General features: G+C 51.2%; 1 protein-coding gene across 1 annotated transcript in view; it reads right to left on the reverse strand.

Moving 5' to 3' along the window:
- Positions 1–10244: 10244 nt before the first annotated feature.
- The window catches only part of MAVS (mitochondrial antiviral signaling protein), a 26144-nt gene continuing 18638 nt past the window's right edge, over positions 10245–17750 (reverse strand). The window contains exons 4-6 of the mRNA XM_011943422.1: positions 15143–15338; positions 12776–13302; positions 10245–11889 (exon numbers count right to left, since the gene is read on the reverse strand). Coding sequence (XP_011798812.1) covers positions 11425–11889; positions 12776–13302; positions 15143–15338 — 1188 coding nt within the window. The 3' untranslated portion in view covers positions 10245–11424. The remainder of the gene's footprint in view (positions 11890–12775; positions 13303–15142; positions 15339–17750) is intronic.

The following is a 17750-nucleotide window of genomic DNA, read 5'->3' on the forward strand; positions in this document are numbered from 1 at the left end:
GAATTCCTCTTTATAAAGGTCAGCCATCAATTCAATATGCAGCTGAGTCCTATTTTGTTTTTCATTTTGATTCAATTTTTAATGATTTTTTTATTTCATTGTCATATAATTAGGTAAAATACCATGGTCCAGTGTCAAATCTACAAAACAAGTTAGGTTCAGAGAAGTGTAGCTTTCATCCTTGAACCCTCCACTCTGCACCCTCCGTCTTCCTTTCTACAGGTGATTATTTTTTAAACCAGTTTTTGGTTTACCCTCCCATAAAACAGACTTCAGTCTCAACTCTTTTAAGTGATACTCCTGGCTAAGATTTATTACAAGAAAAAGATACAAAGCAAAGTCAGCAAAGGGAAAAGCCACGCTGGGGAGTCCAGAGGAAACCAGTCCCAAACTTCCAAGAATCCTCTCCCATAGAGTCACATAGGACACCAAGCACCAACTCAAATAAAAGATGTATTCGTTCTGAAGTAAAAAACGATATATACATACACACACACACACTTTTTTTTTCTTTTTCTTTTTTTCTTTTTTTTTTTTTGAGACAGAGTCTTGCTCTGTTGCCCAGGCTGGAGTGCAGTGGCACAATCTCAGCTCACTGCAACCTCCACCTTCCAGGTTCAAGTGATTTTCAAGCAATTCTCCTGCCCCAGCCTCCCGAGTAACTGGGACTACAGGTATGTACCACCATGCCCAGCTACTTTTTTGTATTTTTAGTTGAGAGAGGGTTTCCCCATGTTGGCCAGGATGGTCTCGATCTCCTGACCTTGTAATCTGCCCACCCTGGCCTCCCAAAGTGCTGAGATTACAGGCATGAACCACTGCCCAGCCCAAAGATTCTATATTATATGTACAGTTTTCCATTTTTTTTCCTCTTATCTAAACATCATGGAGTTCATGCCATAGAAGTATAGAGATACTCATTTCTATTCACAGCTGCGTAGCACTCCAATGTAGATATGCCTTGGTTTATTGCCAATGTCCTGTAGATGGACACCTGAGTTATTTCCAGGCTTTTGCTATTTATAAAGTATGCTATAATGACTAGCCTTGTACATATATCTTTATTTTTGCCAGTGTTATCTTTGGCTTAGACTACTAGAAATGGAATTGCTGGGTCAAAAAACACATGCATATGTCATTTTGTAGGACAGAATCAAATTCTCCTCCTGAAGAAGACAGCTGCTATAATGGTGCTTCCAGTGGTTCCTACTTCTGGGTAAATTGCCCCTTGACTGCAATTTACAGAAGTGATGGGGCTGGATGCGGAGGCTCATGCCTGTAATCCTAGCACTTTGGGAGGCCGAGGCAGGAGGATCACTTGAGCCCAGCAGTCTGAGACTAACGTAGGCAACACAGCGAGACCTCATCTCTACTAAAAATCATTAAAGTTAGCCAGGCATGGTAGCATGTGCCTCTGGTCCCAGCGACTCAGGAGGCTGAGGTAGGAGGATTACTTGAGCCCAGGAGTTTGAGGCTGCAGTGAGCCATTCTACTCCACTCTACTCCAACCTGGGCGATAGAGCACGCCCTTGTCTTTGGAAAAAAAACAAAAAAAGTGTTAGGCTGTCACTTTCAAGATTAAGTACCAACGGACTGTGACTTCTGTTTTGCTCTCACATATTATCTGAGAGCTGGGAGCTTGTCTTTAAGTAGAAACCCACCCATCCCCAGGGAGAAGGCAGGAGGGAAAACGGGGAGAGGTCACAGATAAGCCCCCTGATTCTGTTGATCTTCACTGCAGTAGCTTCTCATTACAAGCAGGCATCTGGCCACTGTAGACCATTATAACTAGTTCTAGAAGTAATAATAGCAGATTTACTGTACAGAAGTGTCTATGGGCTCACAATTCTAAGGACATCATCGTGACAGCAAGTAGGAAAAAAAATTAATTATTTCACCAAGTACCAGTTTCTCTCTTCTCCAATTCCTTTGGATAGGCCTCCTGCAAGAGGCCGATTTCCAGCTGTATGTGGTAATGAAAGGGTTTTTCTTCTGTTAAATACAAGTGAAGTGATTAACTAGAAGATAGCGTCTGATTGTGAGGAAATCAGTGATTCAGATGGTGTGGGAATGGCACCTGGGGATGGAGGAGGAGGGACAGAGGTGGAGGATGCTGGTGCAGCCTAGCCTGCCTTGTTCCAGGGACACCCAAGGGCAGAGGGACTGAGCTCTAGGGGAGGACGGATTTGACATAACTGGTCCAGCTTCACAGTTTACAGGTGCTGGAGGATGAGGAAAGTGGAAGCTAGCTGCAGACGCCGGACAAGAACCCAGGGCTTCCCTTCTTCATTTTGCCTGCCCTGCCACTTCCACCCTTCCCACCCCTCTACCTCCCTTGTGTCTGTCACTGCCTTTTACAGCATTTACATTACACTTCAGCAAAAAGTTGTGGTTTTGTTTTTTTAAAATAAAAACAGCACTGAAGAAGTAGAAGGAAGGTATTCAGGGTTTTTATTTTTATTTTTTGAGTCTGGGTGTTGCTCTGTCACCCAGGCTGGAGTACAGTGGTGAGATCATAGCTTACTGTAGCCTCGACCTCCTGGGCTCAAAGATCCTCACACCTCAACCTTCCAAGTATTTGGGACCACAGGCACATATCATCATGCCTGGCTGAATTAATTATTTTATTTTAAGAGATGTGGTCTAGCTATGTTACCCAGGCTGGTCTCAAACTCCTGGCTTCTAGCAATCCTCCCACTTCAGTCTCCTGAATCACTGGGATTACAGGCTGGGGCCATCATGCCCAGCTCTAGGTTTTTAAAATGTAGGCAAGGAGGTCAGCATTTACACAAAAGCAGGGTTTGAAGTAAGCCATAGAAATTTAGGAAGCTTAATAAAGAGAGGGGTCTAATCAAGGTTTCCTGTAGGATATGGGCTTTAAATTAGGCCTTAAAGAACAAAGAATGTTTGTGGGTGTAGTAAGCAATGACTTGGAGCAGCGCTCTCTAGCCATTGGGCTCACCCTCACAGGCAGGCACCACTGACCCCAGGGGGGTGTAGGCAGCTGGAGGAAGTGCTATGTGTCCCCCATTACAGCGATGGCGGCCCCTCTGAGAGTCAGTACCCTTCCTTTCAAGAGACTGAACATACAACCGGACAATGGCCAGGCCACATATGACAATAGACCCTGACCAGAAACCCATAACCTGCCTGGGAAGCCAAGGAAGCCAAACCACAGCCTCAGCAGCAATCGGATCCAGAACAGTCTGAATTTAGTGGCTGCCAGCTTCTTCTCAATCCCCAGCCACCACACCCCCTCTTCCAACTCCAGACCAACCAGAGAGCCAAATATACCCCCCTAACCAACTAAAGATGCCCCTCCACAGTTAGTCCGCTCTGTCCCCATGCCTAGTCCACTCTGTCCCCATGCCAACAATCTCCAATCACAGTACACCCAAAGCCTTCCCTTTTTTTCCACTATTAACATTTCCCAGTCCCTGCCTGCCTTTGACCCCTGCCAAATGCAGGCAATCATGGCTGACTCCTTTGCAGACTTGGGCTAAACAGCCTCTCTGCTCTTGTTTAGGTGGTCTTTATTTCCACATCTCCAACAGGGAGTCTGGACACAAACTGACAATACTCGTGAAATCAACACCCAGATGAGGAGGTAGACCAGCACTCCAGGATGCCCCTCCACAGTATCCCTCCCGTTAACTGTTCTTCTGGCTTCTAAACACCATGGATGAGTTTTGCTTATTTCTGTACGTTTTGTAGGAACAGAATCATACAATGAATACTTTCTTGATGGTGAGGAATCTGACCACTTTTGCTTGACCTCATGTCTTAAATTTATCCATATTGCTGTGCATAGCAGTATTTTCATTCATATTCGTTGTTGTACAGTAGTATTCAACCCTGTGACTTCACTGCAACTTCAACTGTGGATGGACATTTGGGTTGTTTTGGAGTTTGGGGCTATAGTCAGTGTGGTGGTTAGAAACATTCTTGCCAATGTCTCAGTGGACGTAGCTCTTGTTTGTGTGGTGTACACACCCAGGAGTGGAACTGCTGGATCACAGTTTATATGTATGTTTGGCTTTTGGTAGATACTGCCAGTTTTCCAACAGGGTCACACCAACTTGGTCCATTCAGGCTACAATGAAACACCTTAGCCTGGGTAATTTGTAAACAACACAAAATTATTTCTCACAGTTCTAGAGGCTGGGAAGTCCAAGATCAAGGTGCCAGCAGATCCAGTGTCCAGGGCGGGCTCTCTGCTTCAGAGATACAGCGCCTTCTGACTGCATCCTCACATGGTAGAAGTGACAGAGGACTCCCTCACGCCTCTTTTATAAGGTGCTAACCCCATTCATGATCTCCACCCTCATGACCTAACCACCTCCCAAAGGCCCCACATCTTTATTTCATTTTATTATTTTTTTGAGATGGAGTCTCGCTGTGTCACCCACGCTGGAGTGCAGGGGTGCGATCTCGGCTCACTGCAATCTCCACCTCCTGGGTTCAAGTGATTCTCCTGCCTCAGCCTCCAAGTGGCTGGGATTACAGATGTACACCGCCACACCTGGCTAATTTTTGTATTTTTAATAGAGACGGGGTTTTACCATGTTGGCCAGGCTGATCTCAGACTCCTGGCTTCAAGTGATCTGCCCCCCGCCAGCTTCCCAAAGTGCTAGGATTATAGTCACAAGCCACCATGCCCAGCCCCAAAGGCCCACCTCTTAATGCTATCACTTTGGGGGTTAGGTTTCAACATATGAATTCGAAGGGGACACATACATTCAGACCACAGCACTGACTCAGATTCCCTGCAGAACCCTTGAGAGTTTCATTTCCTCCATATTTTCGTCAACATTTTGTCAGATTTACTCTCTATAGGCTCTAAGTATTACTCCTCCTCCCCTGATTTAGTTATTATAAACAGTACATAACTGATCAGATTAACACCTCTCCCCTTGCCACCCCAATGCCTGCCCCCGTTCATGTTCCAGGAATACTCCATTAGACCACCCCCTACTGTATTGGTGGGTGGTGGGAGGGGGCCCATCGGGTGGGGTCTTTGCTGTATTATTATGTGCCACTGAGGCCTATCCCAATGCTCTGCACACGCAGATGCAAATATCTGTTGTATGATTATATAAAAGAATGATGTGAAAGCCTGTTTGTCTGCACCACACCTCATGAATGTCCCCAACCACTTGAAGGCACTCATAGTGTCTTAATCATCTTAGGCCTTCAATCTGGCATAGGGAACTCCTTTAATAAACAATGTCTGCTAAGCCAAGTGGCTTCCTGAGGCCTGGCATTTTAGGCTGTGTCCCCTGCCCCACCTCACCCAGCCTCGGGGCATTGAGCCTGGCTGGGCACACACATGATAGTTGTAATCATATTGTCACAACATCCCTGAGACTACATTAATTACATATTGAGTGTTATAGTACTATTATAGCAGGTGGCAGATCTTGGCATACCGGGCAGGGATGTGTTGGTGTGAAAATCTCTATGTATTTTAGAGACAGGGTCTCCCTCTGTTGCCCAGGCTGAAGTGCAGTGGTGCCATCATAGCTCACTGTAACTTCAAACTCTTGTGCTCAAGTGATCCTCCCACCTCAGCCTCCTGAGTAGCCGGAACTATAGGCACGTACCACCACACCAAGCTAATTTTTAAATTTTTTGTAGAGATAGAGTCTAGCTGTTACCCACACTGGTTTTGAACTCCTGAACTCAAGCAGTCCTTCTGCCTTGGTCTTCTAAAGTGCTGGGATTACAGGTGTGATCTACCACGTCCAGCCAAAATCTCACTTTAAGTGGGGTCCCTGACTCCAGACAGGTGACAGGCTGTGATTCACAGGCATAAAGAGCATCCAGCCTGGGGCCCCAGGGCCAGAGTTTTCCCTCACATTGTCCCCCGGGTCTTTCATCCCTCCTAATCTTGCAAACCAGCTGTCAATTGGGTTGAGATGGTATAGCTTTCATAGGGTCATTGTGGGGATTAAATGAGTTAATATATGTAAAGCACTTAGCGTAATGCCTGGCAGACAGTAAGGTATGGAGTACCTTGTAATCCTTATTATTGCTGTTGCTGTTAGCAACAGAGTGAGGAATGCTGGGAGTGACCATGCCCAGCACCAAATGAGGCCTTCATAGCCTTGGGCTAAAGGAAAAAGAGTAGAAAGGTGAACACAGGGAGAGGAATCAATTTCAACCCAGATGCATTAGACCAAGGACTCTGGACTCACTTTCCCTGGAGGTGGGGGTGCTATCTGCTGCTTAATGGAGCATCATGGAAAACGTGGGTCTCAAGGCCTGAAGGACTCCATTCCTAAGAGATGGAAGCAGGAGACATGCTCCAGAGTTTGAATCTTGCCCAACACGGGGATTTCTGCCTGCTAGAAGGGCTCTGTCAGGGCCTAGTGGAAGCCCTTGCCTCAGTGGGGCAGACTGCTGCTGGACACACCTATCATTCATCATCACCTCTCTGGGACAGTAGTAGCAGCCAGGCACCTCCAAAGAGCTTGACAACAGAGGAACCCACTTCAGCCCCTCCTCCTAAGACAGGATCCAGCGCTACTCCAGCTCTGAATTGGTTCAAGGAGAGAGACATCATCCACAGAGGCCACAAAACCAAGAGGTGGATGCCTCATTGTTACTTCATGCTGCCTGGGAGCAAAGAGAGGGTGTTAGGCACAAAATCCTCCAGACAGACGTCTGCCCCTTGGCTTTCTCAACCCTTCACTCTCCAACTTCTATAAAGAACCTGTACAGTGGCGAGGCACCGTGGCTCACACCTGTAATGCCAGCATTTTGGGAGGCTGAAGCGGGCAGATCACTTGAGGTCAGGAGTTTGAGACCAGCCTGGCCAACATGGTGAAACCCCATCTCTAACAAAAATACGAAAATTAGCCAGGTGTGGTAGCGGGCACCTCTAATTCCAGCTACTTGGGAGGCTGAAGCAGGAGAATCACTTGAACCCGGGAGGCAGAGGTTGCAGTGAGCCAAAGTTGTGCCACTGCACTCCAGCCTGCGCAACAGAGCAACACTCAAAAAAAAAAAAAAAAAAAAAGGTAAAAAAAAAAAAGAACCTGTGCAGAATGAGAGGAAGCAGGCAGGGGTGAGCAAGATGGCCATGAATTGATAATTACTGAAGTTGGGTGATGGGCTCGTGGAGATTTGTTATTCTACTCTCTCTACTTTTTTGGGTTTGAAAGTTCACAATAAATAATGTTGCTCAAAGGAACTATTAATAATTTGAGGCCAGTCAGGGTAAAGAGCATCTCCTAGATTTTTTTTTTTTTTTTTGGTAGAGATAGGGTCTTGCTTTATTGCCCAGGCTTGTCTCAAACTCCTGGCTTCAAAGGATCCTCCCACCTTGGCTTCCCAAAGTGCTGGGATTACAGGCATGAGCCACGACATCCAGCCTCCCTCATCTTTGACTAAAGTCTCATAAATCTGAGAATATCTAGCAAGGAATTAAGGTGAGGGTGTGGCACTGTTCTGGCTTCAGTCTGACACCAGGCAGAGTCCACGCATTCTTCCCAGGGGGAAAGAAGCAGTGACAGGTCTTGGGCTTTGAGGGAAAAGATTCAGCAGGAGAAAGAAGGTGGAGAGGGGCAAATGGTGAAGATACCATTGCTGCAGGTGGCTCTGCCCCTAAGCACTGAGGAGGGCACTGGTCCCTCTGGCCCCACCCAGTCTTCACCCCAAGGTGAAGTATGCTTTCTCAGGTCCCCAAGGATGGGTGGCCAGGTCCCCCACTGGGGGTAGAGGTCTCACTCCCTTAGGTTCTGACCTCCACATTATCCGGCTGTGAGGGTGACCTGCCTGGCTTTCCCCACTAAGTGCAGCTCCCCGCAGCTGAAAGCTACACTCCCAACACAGGACTCCTGAGATTTGACACTGGCCAGTTCACACCCTGCTTGAAGCTGGCATTTGAGAGGCCTTCGGGTTGACAACAGCAGCAACAAGGTTGCTGTTCAAAGTAGGCCAAGTCACGGCTTTTGGGTGGCATCATTTGAAAGGTGCTGGGGTCGGCCAGGCACAGTGGCTCATGCCTGTAATCCCAGCACTTTGGGAGGCCAAAGCGGGTGGAGCACTTGAGGTCAGGAGTTCAAGAACAGCCTGGCCAACATGGAGAAACCCCGTCTCTACTAAAAATACAAAAATTAGTCAGGTGTGGTGGCAGGCCTCTGTAATCCCAGCTACTCAGGAGGCTGAGGCAGGAGAATTGCTTGAACCCGGGAGGCAGAGGTTGCAGTGAGCCGAGATCATCCCACTGCACTCCAGCATCCTGGGCAACGGAGTAAGACTGTCTCAAAAAAAGAAAAAAGAAAAAAAAAAAGTGGTGAGGGTCGGGTGCAGTGTCTCACATCTGTAATCCCAGCACTTTGGGAGGCTAAGGCAAGATCTCATGTGAGGCCAGCCTGGGCAACATGACAAAATCCCATATCTCTCCACAAAAATATAATTTAATTAGCCAGGCATGGTGGCATGCACCTGAAGTCCTAGTTACTCAGAAGGCTGAGGCAGGAGGATCGCTCAAGCCCAGGAGTTTGAGGATACAGTGAGTTATGATTGCACCACTTCGCTCCAGGCTAGGTGATTCTCTAAAAAAAAACAAAAAAAAAAAAAACATGGGAGGTGGGGCTGGGAAGGTCCCTCAACCCTTTCTACATGCCTTACCCAGGGTATCTCCCATAATGGCTGGTTACTGTGCTAAAATTTTTTTTTTTTTTTTGAGACAGAGTCTCACTCTATCACCCAGGCTGGAGTGCAGTCCTGCGATCTCAGCTCACTGCAACCTCCACCTCCTGACGGGCTCAAGTGATCTTCCCACCTCAGCCTCCCACGTAGCTAGGACTATAGATGAGTGGCACCATGCCCTGTTACTTTTTGTATTTTTTACCTAGGCTCGTACTGTGCTAAAATTCTACCACTTGGGCAACAGTCTTCGCGGCTACATATTGCCTTTTTTTTTTTGAAACAGAGTACCACTCTGTCACCCAGGCTGGAGTGCAGCGGCACAGTCTTGGCTCACTGCAACCTCCGCCTCCTGAGTTCACACAATTCTCGTGCCTCAGCCTCCCGAGTAGCTGGGATTACAGATGCATGCCACCACACCTGGCTAATTTTCGTATTTTTAGTAGAGACGGGGTTTCACCACGTTGGCCAGGCTAGTCTTGAATTCCCAACCTCAGGCAATCTGCCCACCTCGGCCTCCCAAAGTGCTGGGATTACAGGCGTGAGCCACCGTGCTCAGCCCATGTTGCCTTTTTGAAATGCTTTTTTCAAAGCTACCCTGTGATGGTAATACACTAAAACTAGTACTTGTACATAAATTGTTAACTGACCTGCCCAGCATGGGTACCTAACTGGGGTTTAGGGTGGGGGGACAGAGGGCTTTTTAAGATTGGTGGTGAGGGATAGGGAGTAGTACAGACAGCCTGGGTAGGGTCCACTCCTGGTTTCATGGTGTAGGTTGCTGGACTTGGAGCATGGGACGAAGAGATGTTCAGAGATAGAGGTCATTAGGTTGCTGAACTCTCCTAGGGCAGTGGAGTGAAAAGGATGTAGCAGCCAAGGCAGAGAGTAGATCCCTGGAGGCTGACAGCTTGGGCAGGGGCCAGAGTGAGCCCCACCCCCGATGGCTCTAGTTCTTGTCCCTTGCAGAGCTCAGAAATGGAGGTGGCTCCTGTGCCTTGTCCAGCAATGGCTGCCTGAAAAGAACCCACAAGGATACCCTCAATCCACCCCAATGTGTTTCTGGTGTTATTGTAGTTAATCTCCCCACCAGTGGGTGAACTTGGGATGGGGGAACCTGGCTGCTGGGAGTGGAAACACCCTAGAGCCTCCACCCTGTACAGCTGCCCAGTGGACACACCTCTCTCCCCAGCAATTTCTCAAGGCACAAGATAAAGTAAGGGGCAAATACAAAGATAAAGCTGTGAGGCAGGAGGATCTGAGTCTGCCTCTAAAGGAGTAGCCAAGGCTCCTGTTTCTCTGCATCTTTTTTTTTTTTTTCTTGAGACAGGGTCTCACTCTGTCACCCAGGTTGGAGTGCGGTGGCACTATCCTAGCTCACTGCAGCTTCAAGCTTCTGGGCTCAAGTGATCCTCCCACCTCAGCCTCCCAAGTAGCTAAGACGACAGATGCACCAGCACACCTGGCTAATTTTTTAAACTTTTTTGTAGAGACGGGGCCCTGTTGCCCACCACGCCTGGCCCCTCAACACTTAATAGTGATAATAACACAATTCCAACCCTTGGTAAATGCCAGGACTCATCCTAAAATCTACATCGATAAACTCCTTTAATCCTCACAACACTGGGAAATACATATATATACTCATCCTCCTTTTACAGGTGAGAAAACTAAGGCACAGACAGATAAATCCCTTGCCCAAGGTCACAGAGCTGGTGAGAGGCAGGGCAGGATGCAGGCCTAGGCTGCCTGTGCTGCAGAGCTGCACCCTTGACCACTGTGCACCCTGCCTCTCATGCCCTCAGTTCTACCAGGTTGGGCAGGAGAAAGGTGGGAGAAGCAGTTAGTTGCTACTTGCTCTGGGCCAGGCACTTGGCAAACACCTGTAGGTTCAATCTCAGAAGAACCCAGTGAAGAATGAGCCAGATACTCACTGCCCACATGGAGAAGCAAAACCAGAAGTCTGACATCCGCCAAAGCCACACAGCCCAGGAAGTGAGGGAGCTGAAATCCAAACCTCTGCCTGAGCTCTGCCCGCCAGGTGTCTCCTCCCCAGCCCACGTAGGGAGCTGAAGAGACTGAAGACCAGAGGGGAGGGAAAGAGGAGGCTAGAGAGGAGCTCCAGAGGTCTTCCTCAGGCCTGGCACCTGCCCCTGGCTTCTCTGAGGTCCACAGGAACCTCCAGACCTTCCCAGGATTGCCCAGCAGGGGAGGGGACCCAGTGGGGCAGGAACCCAAGGCAGTTGGGCTCCTGGAGAGCAGCCACCCTGCCGCTCCTGCCTGCCTCAGTGCAGCGATCTCAGGCTGGGCTGCCAGGGTGGGAGCCAGGTCTCGTGGAGTCGCCCACACACCACACACCTGCCCTGAGGCCTTCGGGGACCAATGCAACAGGAGAAGCATTCCCAAGCACCATGTGCTCCAGTGATCCCTCCTGATCCACTTGGGCCAACGGGGCTGAGGCCTGGAGGAGGAAGCTCCTCTGGAGGACATGGAGAACATGGATTGCCAGCGGGGAAGGTCTGGAGCACTGGGGGCAGCCAGGACCCAGAAAGCCAAGGACGGGGACCCACACAGGGCACAGTGGGAACAGAGATGCTGCTCTAAGGACTTGGTTCAGCCAAAGCACGTCCTGCAGGCAGGCCTGCAGTCCCTTAGCTCCCTCTGACCCTGCCTCCACCATCCCCAAGAAAGGGACAAGGGGCTTCGGAGAGGGGCGAGTTGTACTGCAGGAATGGAGCATATGAGTGGTGGGAAGGGCCCAGGGCTTCACTAGTGCAGGCGCCGCCGGTACATCGCCACCAGGAGTGTGACTACCAGCACCCCTGCCACAGCCGCCTGGAGCCACAGAGCCCCAGGTGAGGGCCTGTGGCATGGCACCTCCCTCTCCTGGAACTTCTGGTCGATGTGTGACCTGGGGCTACTCTGCGGGTCCGCAGGTGGCCCAGGGTTGCCCTCCATGAGCTGGATGCTGGGGTTCTCAGCCACGTGGATCCCAAAGGTGCCCTCGGACTTGTACTCATTCTCCTCTGGGCCATGGCAGGGCCCCATGCCCAAGGAGGTGCTGGCACTGATGGCAAGATCCTCGGAGCAGCCTGAGAACTGGCTGTCTGCCTGGGATACCAGCATGCCAGGCTTACTCAGCTCCAACTCAAAGCTCCCATTCTCAGAGCTGCTGTCTAGCCAGGCTGAGCGGCCTCCAGTGGCGCCTGCAGGTGTCGGAGCTGCTGGGGTCTCCTGGGAAAGAAAGGAGAGCACTGGAAGGGACTGGGGTTGGCAGGGAGACGAGCCTAGTGGGGCGGTGCCATTCCCAGGCCAGGGCATGAAATACCACTCCAACCCCTCAATTCCCAGTCCATAATGCCCCTAGGCTACCTTTTCTTGGAGCAGTGGGGGAAGAGGGGACCAAGGACCTGCATCAATGGTGGCCTCCTCCAGGGCAGCCTTTCCCTATTCCCTGGCCTGCCTGTGAGCTCATACCCACCTGGAAGCCCTTGGTAGGGCGGGGCCCCATCCTGCACTGACATTCTGCCTGGGCCTGAGAACTAGAGAGCAGCCACAGGGTCAGAGGCCTGGCCATGTGCCCATAGGGCCATATGGACTTGGCTCCTCCCAGCAGACAGCCACAGCTAGGGTCAGATGTGAGGCTTGGAGCAGGCAACAATGGGGGGCTGCTGGGTCATAGTGGCTGCTCAGGTGGGACTGCGTTCTGTAAAGCCTGGCCATGGAGGGGCAGGCCAGGCATCCTGGTGGCAAAGAGCAAGGCAAAAGGCAGATGGGCCACTGCGCTGTCCCCCTCACTGCTTCCTTATGTGCAAAATGGCACTGTTCGGCTTCACTAGGAGCTACGAGCCTTAAATGAACCTATGCACCTGACCAGTGGGTGCCCCCTGTGGCTGACCCTCCTGAGGTGTCCAGACTTAGGAGCTCTAATGACTGTTCCTCCTGGAGAACATGGTGTGGGGCATACATGAGGCTGGTTCTGTATGCCTGCAAGGAGAGGCCATAGAGCAGCCCAGGCTGGAGGCAATGCAGACTGGGAAGGGGCCAAGGCTGGGGCCAGGTGGGCAAGCTCTCCCGGGGGAAGGGGCCTGGATCCCTGCCAGGAGGGGCAAGGACTCACCTCAGTTCTGCTGCTCCTGTCGGTGGGGACTGTGCTGGCAGACACCTTGGTGCGCACCATGCTAGTAGGCACTTTGGATGGCACCATGCCAGCACGGGTTGAGTTGATGGGCAATTTGGATGGTGCTGGATTGGTGAACACAGAAGGCACTGCACCAGGGGGCTTTGAGCTAGTTGGCAACTTGGAGGGCAATGTGCTGGCAGATGCTGGGTTGGCAGGCACTTTCGGGGCCACTGTGTTCACAGGCATCAAGGTGGTAGGCACTTTGGAGGGCAGAGAGTTGGCAGGTGCCTCTGCCCCACTGGAGCAGATGATAGGCTCGGCCTGGTCACTCTCTGCACCCTCTTCACCCTCTGCAGCCCCTGCAGAGGCCAAGCCAGGGGATGCGGAGGAGGAGGTGCCAGTAGATACAACTGACCCTGCAGGTCCAGGCAAGCGGCTTGCCCTGGGGGTGGAACGGGCCAGGGGCTGGAAGGAGACAGATGGAGACACAGGCCCACGGGATGGTGTGAGGCTGGAGGTCACACCTGCAGGTGGGAAAACACAAGTGGAAACACAGACCCAAAGACCGTTACCTTGAGGCCTGGAGAAGGGTCCCTCTGCCCCAGGTTTCACGGTCCCTACTGTGTCTAGGCCTCCAAATCTCCTGCCCTTGGAGGAAATGCCACAGTCCCTTTAGTCACTGCTTCCTGGCCTGAAAGCCCAACAGCTGCCCTCAGTCCTTGACCTGTAGCCCCAGGTCTGTCCTGGCACACAGTGAAATGGTACCTAGGAGCTTGAAGATCATTATTAATTATTCTCTCCGCTTTTTCCTCTCCCACCTGGGAAACCTCCCCTCTCCTGTGTCCGCCTTTTCTACCTTGACCTTAGCCTCATGGAATCCTGGACACTTCCCCCATTGCTGTCCCTCTCCGACCGCCACGAGTGGAAGCAGTCGTGGATCAGGGCGAGGGGTGTCAGGACGGCACATGCAGAATAGCTCATACCAGCCAAGGGGGCTGGCCATCCCAGAGGCTTGGGAAGAGAGGCAACAGGGACAAAGCCACCCCTGGGAGGCTGCCTGACCTGGGTCGGGGAAGCAGGGGATAGCAGGTAGTGATGGTCTGTAAAGGCAGTTGCAGCAGGACTCTCCACGGAACTCAGAATGCACATGCCAAGCCCCACAGCTGGCAAAGGTCAGGGTGATTCTGATGTACACCTCCCACACGGCAATCTAATACCACAGAATCTCATGGGACCAGTGTCTACAAACATACTGAAACCTAAGTGCCCTCTGCCTCCATGGTCTACAGCAACTCCTGAAAGGCATCCCATGGCCAGGTGACACTGCAAAGCACAGACAGGTGCTTGGAGCAGTTTGGGGATGACAAAAGTACTAAGATGACGTCTCCCAGCCTTTAACCGCTCATGTGTCTTGTGGCTGTCCCAGGGCACTGAGGGCTGACTGGGCACCAGCATCATGTGGAACAGTTTGGGAAGTAGGAAAGAGACATGCTAGCCTGAGAGGTCCAGATGGACAACTATATATTTCTGAGGGGGAGCACTGAGGTCTGGAGTTGGGTCCAGGCCACTGGATGATGAAGAAGTCTAGGAACTGAGAAGTTTTCATGATTCACCGGGAACCGGAGATCTCTGCGGTAAGGCAGTGCCTAAAGGCTCCCCTGCCAACGGCTGATGCAGCCCTGCACTGTCCCTTGCCCACCGCCCTCCAGGCCCTGGCTGATCCCCACAGTCTCTTTGGCAGAGGGCAGAAATAGCCCGACTTATCTCACTTACCTCCACCTAGCCCCTTTGCACTGTGCCTGTCAGTCCTCCCCTCTAGGGAGGGAGTCTATTTCCCTACTCCTTGAATCTAGGCTGGCCTTATCACTTGCTTTTGCCCACAGAATGGGGCATGGGGGACACTGTGCCAGTTTTGAGCCCTCTCTCTCTCTCTGAGAACTCTGCCCAGCTGCCATGATGGGTTTGTGTGCTGGAGGATAAGAGACTACATAGAAGAGAACCAAGGTGCAAGGCCAACAGCCAGAGGCAGAACTTATGTATATATCAGTGAGTACTTGAGAGGAAATTCAGTCAAGACCAGAAGAAGTGCCCAGGTAGGTAGCCCAAATGCCTGACCTACAGGATCATATGCTAAATAAATGGCTATATTTTAAGCTACTGAAAAAAAAAAACAATTGGAAAACTGTATTTGTTACATAGCAAATGCTAACTGATACACCCGCTGAGGAATTGGTTTGCTTCCTGGGTTGAACTCCCTTTATTCCCACCTTGTCTCCTGTTCAAGGAAGCCAGAGGGGCAACTCTTAATTCTCACCTTCACTTGAGAGATCAGAAGGACCCTATAATTCCAGATTCCATGCATACCTGCTGTGTGGGTACTGCCCAGTTCTGTGTCCTGCTCCTGATGCCCGCTGGAGGTCAGAGGGCTGAGGTCAGAGGAGGGCTCCAGGGGGCTACCATCTGGACTCCTTGGGATGACTCTGGGGTTCAGTGTCTGTGGGGCTTGCTCTGAACTCTGCAAGAGGGAAAATATGATTAAGGCAGTTGCCTCTCCCAAGAGCTTTCAAAGGGCAGCTTGTGCTCTTGGGGTACCTCCTATAGGTCTCAGCCCACACCATGGAGCCCAGGAGCCAGGGGAGCCCTTGTCTGGGTTCTGGTAATTCCCAGACCCTCTGTCCACAGGTGTCCTTGCGTCTACCTCACAGAAAACACACAGTATGGCCGGGCGCGGTGGCTTACGCCTCTAATCCCAGCACTTTGGGAGGCAAAGGTGGGCAGATCACCTGAGGTCAGGAGTTCGAGAGCAGTCTGGCTGAGATGGCAAAACCCCATCTCTACAAAAACTACAAAAATTAGCTGGGCATGGTGGTGGATGCCTGTAATCCCAGCTACTCCGGAGGCTGAGGCAGGAGAATGACCTGAACCCAGGAGGCAGAGGTAGCAGTGAGCCAAGATCGCTCCACTGCACTCCAGCCTGGGTGACAGAATGAGACGCTGTCTCAAAAAAAATAAAATAGGCCGGGCGTGGTGGCTCAAGCCTGTAATCCCAGCACTTTGGGAGGCCGAGACGGGCGGATCACGAGGTCAGGAGATCGAGACCATCCTTGCTAACACGGTGAAACCCCGTCTCTACTAAAAATACAAAAAACTAGCCAGGCGAGGTGGCGAGCGCCTATAGTCCCAGCTACTCGGGAGGCTGAGGCAGGAGAATGGCGTAAACCCAGGAGGCGGAGCTTGCAGTGAGCTGAGATCGCGCCACTGCACTCCAGCCTGGGCAACAGAGCGAGACGCCGTCTCAAAAAAAAAAAAAAAAAAAAATACAAAACTAGCCAGGTGTGGTGGCATGCGCCTGTAACCCCAGCTACTCAGGAGGCTGAGGCGCGAGAATCACTTGAACCCGGGAGGTGGAGGTTGCAGTGAACTGAGATCACACCATTGCACTCCAACCTGGGCAACAGAGCGAGACGCCGTCTCAAAAAAAAAAAAAAAAAAAATACAAAACTAGCCAGGTGTGGTGGCATGCGCCTGTAACCCCAGCTACTCAGGAGGCTGAGGCGCGAGAATCACTTGAACCCGGGAGGTGGAGGTTGCAGTGAACTGAGATCACACCATTGCACTCCAACCTGGGCAACCAAGTGAGACTCTGTCTCAAAAAAATTTTTTAAAGAAAATAAAGAAAACCCACAGAAAATATTTACTACACAACAAGATATCCCTATAAACCCCAAAATACAAGAGGGAGGGGCAAACCCCAAACAGACCTGCATGCTAATACGATCTGTGTGGGAGGACACCAGAGACAGCAATGGGGCTCCTGAGAAATCTGAGGACAGGAGGCCCCAAAAGAGCCAACAGGTACCCTCTGGAGCACAGGGGTCCAATCTGAGAATAGCAGCTGCAACGGGGAGGGGTTGTGCCCGTTTCACCGAAGTGCCAGGGGCCTGCAGCAAGTTCTGTTGGGGCTACAGCGACCTGGCTCCTGCCAGCTCTCAAACCTGAGTCCCAGCGCTGTGCCAGGACAGGGCCCCATGACAAGGAGAATGGAATCAAAACTGAGCAGGACAAGGAAGGGCAAGAGAGATGAAGGAAATAGGAGGTTCCAAAAAAAGTGGGCAAGTGAACCAGAGCCAGGAAATCTCAGAGAGCCAGTGCCATATTTTTGAGCAGTGTACAAAAACAACACAAGGGGGAGTTCGGCAAAGTCAGCAATGCCACCCCAAGCCACACTTCATCCAAAAGTTAGAAAAGCAGCAACGGCGCTCAGGCCTGTAATCCCAGCACTTTTGGAGGCCGAGGCAGGTGGATCACGAGGTCAAGAGATCGAGACCATCCTGGCTAACATGGTGAAACCCCATCTCTATTAAAAACACAAAAATTAGCTGGGCGTGGTGGCACACACCTGTAATCCCAGCTACTCGGGAGGCTGAGGCAGGAGAATCACTTGAACCCGGGAGGCGGAGGTTGCAGTGAGCCAAAGTCACGCCACTGCACTCCAGCCTGGGCAACTGAACAAGACTCCATCTCAAAAAAAAAAAAAAAGAAGGAATTGGGGGTTCTCCTCATGATGAAAGAGGCTTGGGTGCTCTTGGGTATACCCCCCGCCCCACCCATAGGTCCAAAAGCTGTTCTGATATGGGTCCACTCCTCAAGAGTGACAAGCATCACTTGGCAAGGGGGCAGGAGTGGGAGGGAGACAGCAGTTGGAGGACATGGTAGCAAGGGAGGAGGGGGAGTGTAGGGGGAGCCTCGTAGGCCTCTAGCCACCCACACCGTGTCAGCAGTCGCTCTTCTCTGTCCCCAGGCATCCTGGGACCCAGTGGCTTTCTCCTCCACATGACTGTCATTGCTCACTGACCCCTGCCCTGATGCTGCTGCCTCAGCCCCTCCCCTTTGCCACCACCCCTCATCAGGCCCTACCACAGCCATTGTATTGTATTCAGGGGGTCACTATTTTTTTCTCTCTTTTTTTTTT

Source organism: Colobus angolensis, unplaced genomic scaffold (assembly GCF_000951035.1).
Source record: "Colobus angolensis palliatus isolate OR3802 unplaced genomic scaffold, Cang.pa_1.0 Scaffold219, whole genome shotgun sequence".
In the NCBI taxonomy this organism is placed as follows: Eukaryota; Metazoa; Chordata; class Mammalia; order Primates; family Cercopithecidae; genus Colobus; species Colobus angolensis.